The sequence below is a fragment of the Ascaphus truei genome, chromosome 8 (genome assembly GCF_040206685.1).
Source record: "Ascaphus truei isolate aAscTru1 chromosome 8, aAscTru1.hap1, whole genome shotgun sequence".
Classification (NCBI taxonomy): domain Eukaryota; kingdom Metazoa; phylum Chordata; class Amphibia; order Anura; family Ascaphidae; genus Ascaphus; species Ascaphus truei.
The window spans coordinates 44,008,647-44,018,047 of record NC_134490.1 but is presented as its reverse complement, the minus strand read 5'-3'; the positions used below and the strand labels follow the sequence as shown (position 1 = coordinate 44,018,047).

General features: G+C 41.5%; 1 protein-coding gene across 1 annotated transcript; it reads left to right on the top strand.

The window, feature by feature from the left end:
- The first annotated feature begins 455 nt into the window (after positions 1 to 455).
- On the top strand, positions 456 to 6,482 carry GSTK1 (glutathione S-transferase kappa 1). The gene is made up of 8 exons (XM_075611768.1): positions 456 to 602; positions 2,677 to 2,758; positions 3,877 to 4,005; positions 4,639 to 4,739; positions 4,936 to 4,971; positions 5,626 to 5,742; positions 5,951 to 6,044; positions 6,329 to 6,482. The coding sequence occupies exons 1-8, from the start codon at positions 534 to 536 to the stop codon at positions 6,373 to 6,375; spliced, it is 675 nt and encodes a 224-aa protein (XP_075467883.1). The 5' UTR covers positions 456 to 533; the 3' UTR covers positions 6,376 to 6,482.
- Positions 6,483 to 9,401: the final 2,919 nt, after the last annotated feature.

The window sequence follows — 9,401 nt, the reverse complement described above, 5'->3', positions numbered from 1 at the left end:
CAGGCAAAATGACAATATAAATAAACAGTGACAATACTTCCGTGAATCAGCGGACTCCTGCATGCACTCAAATGCACAGTGCACTACTGCGGTGTCTGCTGTCTGCAGCTCGAAACCTCAAGGAATCATTCCAGGATCCCCAAGACGGAAAGAAACAAAATGCTAGGTGAGCGCAATATTATGGACACTGAAAAATACTGATGCTGAGTCAATCGGTTAGTATATTCTACACAACCTGTGCATTGGTGGATGCACAGTTGGCAATCAACCAAATGATAGTGTAATCACAGTGAAATGTAATAAGATGTAATATAATCACTACTCACACGGCCATGTGTGAAAAAACTTTGCTGAAATCCACTAAGGAGCTGATGAAGCCATGCCAATAAAGCTGATTTGATTTGTTACCAGTAGCCAGCAGCAGGTGGCAGTAAAACACCCACATTACCAGGTCTCTCAATGACAAAGTGCAGAAACGAACTTTACTCCTATCCCACAATGCTTTGTGATTTTGAGCCCAGGAGAAAGGAACAATGTCTAACCGGAGGTTGGTAGAGCTGTTCTATGATGTGGTTTCGCCTTATTCCTGGCTGGGGTTTGAGGTGAGACTCTGAATATTACATTTTGCCAATTACAGTAAAAAGCAAAATATGCATTTGCCCAGCGAGTTGCTACCCTGTCTACAGGCTGAATGTATATAGCACTGACAATGTGAGCCTTGCAATGATTGTATCTAGTCATTCACTGGTCCCAAGAGCTTACAGTCTAAAATTCAGTAGACAGAACAAATATGAAGTGATTGTCAAAAAGAGGAAGCTCTGGAATCTGAATCACCCCTGTAATGTGTCTGCATTTCCAGAGCAATGTAAGGCTTCAAAACAAATGCATTGAATCTGTAGCATGCGCTTATAGTAGGCGCGACGGAGCGATGTGAATCTCTGTAGTCAGTACAATTTGATTTTTACAGAGACGGTCTCATCATGTGACAGGCTGCAACCAATCAGATAGCTTCTGATGCAGGGAGTGTGAGTGTGAGTGTGTGTGTGTGTGTGTGTGTTTGTTCGTTCAGGGCCGCCAACAGAAATCATGGGGCCCAGGACAAATGAAAGGAGCAGCCCCCCACCCCACCCCACTCATAGCACACCTACCACGGAAATATTTATAAGCGCGTAACTTTTACTTAACCCCCCCAATACATCTACAAATATACCCCACTCCCCCCAATACATCTACAAATATACCCCACCCCCCCCAATACATTTACAAATATACCCCACTCCCCCCCAATACATTTACAAATATACCCCACTCCCCCCCAATACATATATAAAATACACCAATACATATAAAAATCAGGCTTGCCTTGGGGACTATCTCAGATCTGTCCGGTGGCTGCAGGGGGGGGGGGGTGTTGGTGAAGGGGGGCCGGTGTGGTGTGGTGGGGGGGGCACTATAAGCGCAGCCTAACTGGGTGCTGTGTATAAAACAAAGTGGCACTCGCTGTACACAAGCTTCAAGAAAGTCTAAATCTTTAAACTGGACAAATCTTGGAGATTTTTTTTTAGAAAGGTTTACATAATATTTTTGTTATAAACCAACACATAGATTTATCTTTATAATAAACCTATATTTAAGCAAGTTATGCCATCGCACATCAACCACTGCGTGTATCCTTGTTGCAGAGTAATATAGATCTGCAAATTTTCTGTATAATATAAAGTATACATTTTTGGAAACCTGAAAAAAGGAAAATAAATACAAGACTGCAGATACAAGACTTTAAACAACTTTTAATATATAGGCTATTTTTGTATAACTCTTCCCATATGTCCCAACATAAGGCTAAAGAGGGATACTCAGAAGTTTCACTGAAACATAGACGCACTTTTCATGTTACCTCCATTATCATTGGTGACATTGGCTCAAACAAACAAGTGTGCATGTGTAGGGGCCATTTTTCAGGTCCACACACTTCACACGCACATACTGTAGGGCCTTATTAATAAGTAGTGCTATTAGTAAATATGGGCTATAAATCCCCTTATAGACACACTCACACTTAAGCACACAAATATACTCACACTGACCTCAGAACACAAATACACCCAAACACTTATACACTAACACACTAACCTCAGCACACAAATACACATGTTCTCACCACAGCACACAAACCGTACATACACAGACCTGCACACACTCATACACATACAGACCTCCACACACAAATACACACTGACCTTTGTTTCTCCACTGTGGAGTCAATTTACTGCCAAGTGGTAATTTCTATCATTTGATACAGAACCAGTTTACAATCCCTTGCAGGAGAATACCACAGAACATCAGATGTTCACAGAAAGAAGAGATGCACAAACAGATAAATGAGCAGGCTCATACCCACACTATATTTGCTCTCTCTTTTGCTATTTCACCTACTCTCTTAATATTATTTTAATTATTTTTAGAAGATGCAACATATTCTGCAACACAATAGTATGAGGTGATAAGCAATAACAAACATATTACCAAGTTTATGCATATTGAGACAAAAGGTCAAATGAAACTGGGCTCCATCTATCATTTTGTATCTCTCTCGTGCTCTGACTTCCTGGTTTCTCATTCCCTCTTTTCGATCTCTTCCATGTCCCCTGTTTTCTGTCTTCAATTTTGGAGCAGGTTCTGTGTCGGTATCGTAGCATATGGAACGTAGATATTCGGTTACGGCCTGCGTTTCTCGGTGGTATTATGAGTGCATCAGGTAGGTATTACGACACCAAAGAGACAGACACAGATCCGAGGGGGGTCTCTAGATATCCCCAAACCTGTTCCTCACATAGCTGGGTGACAGGCACAAGGAACCCGTCTCCCATCAAATCTGTCCTTCATTCTGATGGAAGACACACAGGGCTAAAATTACTAAGGGGTGCTATGCCATAAACCACCCTCTGCACCAAAAGACCCCTTGAGGCTCATTCAATTGAATTGGCCAGGTGTCATGTACCATAGCACTGTTTAGTAAATATTGCCCAGTCTTCATGTTTAGGGGTCTTGGATATGAACCTACTGTGCAACCTACACCCCTGATGCCACAGAATGAAGGTTGACAGACCTCTGAACATTTCATCTCTCTCACATATAATGGTGTCACAGTGACCACATGAACCTTCAACAAATATATGTTTGTCCTTCATAATTCAGTGTCACACAGAGGAAGAGACCAATTGTCCTTCAGACTTTACCCTCATGCCACTAGATAGTGAGGACCTCTGACTAATTGAGTCTTTTCATTATTACATGCAATATTTAATATTAAAGGAATAGCTTTTTTACTTAGGTTGCACTTCTCCTTAATAGATCACAGATTTCCAGCTAATAATAAATCTGCTAAAGAAATTCTTATGATGAAGCCGAAACTCATGCATTACTGTATAACATTGAATTAAGGACCAAGTAGAGGCAGATACAACATGAAATTGAATTGGTAGATTCATCAAAACAAAACTGGGCTACTTTAAGATAGTTACATAGTAGATGAAGTTGAAAAAAGACGTGCCCATCAAATTCAACCTTTGCTAAATTCAAATTGACTGACTGAGATACTCATTCTATATGTATAGTTCTATATATTATTATAACCATATTACTTATTCATTATCAGTATCAGGGTTTTTTACTTTAAATACGAGCTTTACTTTACACTGCAGACTTATATATTTAATAATGGTAGTTGTAAAACTTGAAAGAGTGAAGCTTCACTGAAACCAGTTCTTCCGTGTATTATTCTGCGCATGTAAATACAAATGTGATCAGAGGAAGAATGAGAGTGAAATTAGGAAGGCGTAAGAGCCCCTTACAGTAACGCGTCTTCTGTTACAGGTAACTCTCCACCTGCACTGGTCCCAAAGAAAGCTGCGTACATGGTAAAAGACCTGGAGAGACAGGCAGAGTTTTACCAAGTCCCTGTTAGACAGCCCAAGGATTTCTTCCAGGTTGTTATTAAGAAAGGTTAGTCCATACTGCATATGACTGCATATGTAGGTCATCTTTCTCTTCTCCCAATGTATGTTTGACTTAGGCCGCACTTATAGTCCTGGCGCGTCAAAACAAGTTTATTTAATCCGTCGCGTGTGCTTATAGTAGGCGCGATCAAAATCCCTGAAGTCAATGAAAATTGTTGTTTTTTTTCGGCGACCGCTGTGTGATGTAAGCGGGCACATGAGCAGTTCAGCCAATGAGGGTGAACCTCTCATGGCCACGCCTCCCGGTCGCCATCTCTTGTCTCCTACACTATAGGCAAAAAAACGCTGCTACAACAGCTATGAATGACATCACGTCGCCGTAGCCAGGACTACAAGCGCGGCCTTAGTCTCCACTTTCAGTCTGTTTTTTTTTGTCTCACCTTGATTTCACTCCATTCTTTTCTCTATGGTCCCTATTTCTGATCCTCTGTAAATCAGTCAGCTTATAAATGCACATTCAGAAAAGCAGCCTTGTTAGTTGGGAAAAATAAACATTTACAGTGGTGTATCTGAATGCTTGATCTACATTTCTCCTCCATTAGTTCAATCAATCATTTGTCCTTTTTCTTCCTACAGTACTATATGTCTCTTCTTGTCTGTGATTATTTCTTCTTTGAAGGCAGTCTCTCGGCTATGCGTTTTGTCACAGCTGTACAGATGTCACATCCAGAATTCTTGGAGCAGGTGTCTCGAGAGCTGTGGCTGCGGATCTGGTCTGAGGTCAGTGTAATCTCCCTTATTGTTGTCTCTAGAGGTAGAAATGAACCTGCTGTAGTACAGAATGCATCCAATAATTCCACAGAACACATGTTGACAAATAGTGCATTAACTGCAAAGCATTGTTTTTATCCCGCTCTCTGAATGGGTTTATATGGTCTAATCTTTTTTTTAAAATTTGTTTTATTTCTCCCCACAGGATAAAGATATCACTGAGCCTGATAGTTTACTAGAGGCGAGTACCTTCCGAGTCCGTCATTTTCCTTTCCCCCCCCCCCCAAAAAAACTACATTAGTGTTGGACCGGGTCCTACATTTTTTAAAAGCAGGTTAACGGGTACCCGGCCGGGAACCCGGCTAACCGGTTGACACTTACCTGGGGGTGGAGGAAGCCCGCGGCGACATGTAGGCAGGTCAGCAGAGGTCCTGTGGCAGTGGCAGCATCAGCAGTCTGTGTTCAGCCCGCGCGAGGGCTGCAGGACTCCATAGCAGTGTGAGCTGGGGAACCATGTGAACGGAGCAGGTGTTCCTATTGGACAGCCGGCTGTCCAATAGGAACGCTTCTGCGCCTGCTTTGGTCACATGGTTCCCTAGCTCACACTGCTATGGAGTCCTGCAGCCCTCGCGCGGGCTGAACACAGACTGCTGATGCTGCCACTGCCACAGGACCTCTGCTGACCTGCCTAGATGTCGCCGCGGGCTTCCTCACGGGTCTTCCTCACCTTCCGTCGCTGACAGCATGTAAGTAATGATGTATTTCCAGGTAGCAGAAAATCCACCGGGTAATTCCGGGTACTCGGTACATCACTAAACTACATGCTAGTTGCCGATTTGCTGTTTTTATTTATGATGCGTTCCCTTCCTCTTTCCCCTAAATTTTTCACACTCAGGCTGCTAGGAAGGCAGGGATGGCTTTGGATCAGGTTGAAAAGCTTCTGGGTATGATCTCATCGCCAGAGGTTAAAAGCAAACTCAGGGAAACCACAGAAGAAGCTTTGGAGTATGGGGTGAGTAGGTGATGAGCGGAGGTATAAGAAGGCAGGGGCTTGTGAAGGTGAGAGCAAGAAAGAGAATAAGGAAGATAACAGTAACACAAATGACTAACCCTCTCTTTGTATCTCTGGTACAAACGTACTCCTCTGTTCCTCCTCTTCCCTACATCCTCCTCCTATTCCTCTGAGCTGTAATCATGTTACCTCCCCTTTCTCATCACAGACATTTGGGATGCCCACTATGGTGGCTCACATAGACGGCAAACCTCAACTGTACTTTGGATCCGATCGCATTGAGGTTTTAGCGCATCAGCTGGGTTAGTATTCGAGGCACACCTTTATACTATAAAGCTTTCCCTTTCAGAGTATCTCTTCTGTAAGCTCTAAATAGCTTGCAGAGCATTAACCATTTCACTGCCAGGAAGCCAACCCTACGTGAGAGGGCCACCTGACAGCAACTTCCCCCCCACCTCTCCCACTAGAGGGAAGAAGCAGCAGATGAATGCTGCATTCACCCACCTGCTGCTAGAGGGACTTGCAAAGTGTTACCCCAGTACTCCAGATTACTCCAGTAACCCATTCATTTCTGTTTCATTTGCAGGTGAGAAGTGGTTGGGACCTGTGCCTCCTCAGAAGTCACGTTTGTAATTTGTAGAAAGGAGACAGCCATTAATCATAAATTTGTGGAAGTGGAAAATGTGCCTTTATTGCCAGCATTCCTGGCCATTTCAATTAATAAATTCCCTGAATTTCTATTCTCATATTTCTATTATGTGTGGAATGCAATTATAGAGGTGTAATGTTTTTTTTATCAATGGTTCTAAACATCCATATTCATCAATCCACATATTGGGCAAAGTCCTTTCTGGTGACTCATGTTCCTGCCACTACCAGCCTTTTCAAAGGTCAGTTTTTCAAGAAGCTATAGCTTATATTCTGCTAAAGACCATATGGGGTTTCACGCGGTTTCAATCACATACTACTGTAAGTGGAATCTCGGTCACTTTCCTCACCACTTTTATATATTTTTCAAATATGTTATGTTTCTCAGAGACTCAGTACACAGAAAACAGTCATTTTAAAACAGCAAACGTATTTATTAAAAATAACATTTTACTGGACCCAATAAAATATATCCAGTCATGGTACATAGAGCAGGTTGAAACTGGACAGGTGGGTGAGATCAAAGAAACATTTATTTAGTGCCATACAAAGATAGCATGAGGGCTGTTACCGTACTCTACAGCCCTACAGTACTGTATGTTCGGAGAATGCTTCTTGTATGTTCCATGATCCCATCATGATAGTGGAAATATCTGAGGCCATGTATATCTGGATTACAAGATGCTAATTTTGAGTGTTTTACCAGTTAGACGAATTTATATGATTATGGGCAATCCATGTGATAAATTTTAATTTTCGTTACAAGGAAAAATATGGTGGACTATCTTCGTCCCTCAGTTTCAAGACCTTCATAGAGTGGTAAAATCGAACCATCTCCCTTCTCCCACCTACCAATAGAAGGCAGATGGGCTGGAACTTGTAAAGAGAACAACCCAGAAAATGGCAGCAAGAGAAGGGCTTGTAACAAAGCAGCACTGTTACTCAGTTCCACGGATCCCTCCAGTGGTTACTTCACATACTGTAAACCACACTCTATAACAGTGATACATAACCTAAGCTAATACATGTATGACATGGGCCTGCAAGGGCTCCTTTACCACAGTCACATGCCAAAGCTTGAATTTAAAAGAACAGTCACTGGAAAAAAATTATTTTGAGATTAACTGTAAATTCAAGCCCTTTATTCAGTGCTCTGTTTTGCCACTTTTTTTTTTTTTTTATTGCACATCAACATATAAGGTCTTTGGAATGTTTTGAACAAAGTGGTCGATTGCATTGCGAATAGCTGAAAATTGCCATTCAATTCAATGACTGAATCATATTGATTAATGACCTATGGGAGATAATCACTAATGTCTCTCGGGTTTACGCACCCAATTTGCTTTTAATGCCATTGACTTCAATGGGCGTTAACTTTGGATCGAGTGCGTAAACCCACAGAGGACCTTAATGAATTACACCGTTAGAGAAAAAATGTCAGACTCTTACAACCTACAAAGTAAAAAATACAGACAGTGTTCCACACCATATTAGTATAAACAAGCATAAAGGATACAGATCACAGATTGCATCTTCAAAAAAAAGAGCTACAGATGTACTGTAGCAGAGCTGATAGTTTCCTCCATGGCGCAGTTCTGGGTGGTATATAGCATTTTCCACACCATAAATTACTCCAGAACTGACCTACCACTTTCAACGCCTTTTTTTTAATTTATTTTTTTAAACTTGTATATCTTCTGTTCGGGAATCGCGACTTTACGCTATTTGTATAGCCGAAAATGCTGACTGAATTCCTAGCAGTCAGGTTAGGGTTAATCCTAATCCACGCCCTACCGTAGTCCTGTCACTAGTTTTAAATACCTGGGCTTATGGTTTGACTCCCACTTAACATTCGGGATGCACATTGATACCCTGACAACCAAGACCTATGCCAAACTAGGGGTACTTTACAGGAACAAATCCTCCCTAAGTCTCCTGGTCAGAAAGCGTATTGCACAGCAGATGCTAATGCCAATTATTGACTATGGAGACATAGTATATGGCTCGGCTCCTCAAACCCACCTTAGCAAACTTGACACCCTCTACAATTCAATTTGTCGTTTTGTTCTCCAATGCAACTACAACACACATCACTGCGAAATGCTCAAAGAACTAGATTGGTCATCACTAGAGTCTAGGCGCAAAGTTCACCTTTCCTGTCTCACCCTCAAATACTTTCTGGGCAAGCTACCCAGCTACCTGAACAAGCTCCTCACCCCTACCACATGCAGTACCTATCACCTGAGATCAGACTCCAAAAGACTATTCATGGTCCCAAGACTCAACAAAGTATCCGGACGTTCCTCCTTCTCCTTCCGTGCACCCCAAAACTGGAACAACCTACCAGAGACTCTCATATCCACCACCAGCTTAAGTTCTTTCAAATCTAAGGCTGTCTCACACTTTAATCTGGTCTGTAACTGTTTCATAAGCTCATAATATATATTTTCTTTAACTGTGCATGCAATGTCTTGTATATAAATGTATACCTTGTTCATTTATGTAACTGTATTTGTAACCATGTATTATTTGTTTTACTCTGTGCCCAGGACATACTTGAAAACGAGAGGTAACTCTCAATGTATTACTTCCTGGTAAAATATTTTATAAATAAATAAATAAATAGTAGTGTTACATTAACTACAGTACGTATACTATCATTCTCAATAGGGACCCTGTAAGCATTCGCTGCTACCACATTGTCTACAGAGTTCCTATTCCTAAATGGAAATTACACAAGAATTTACGTATATTGTGGAACGTTTGGGGAAAGAGTAACATTTTAAAAAAAATGCTTTTTCTTTAATACTTGGCCTTTACGGCAGTAAACGCGACACTGCAAGCCATGGCACAGACGTAACAGGAGCTACATCTGTATGAAGCATAAAGGAGGACAATAAGATGAATATGTTACTTATGAATTAAGCATTAAAAGGTACTTGAGCAGGAAACAAGAACCCCACAGTTAACAATAAATAATTTGAAGTATTTGATGAGAACCTACAATTGAT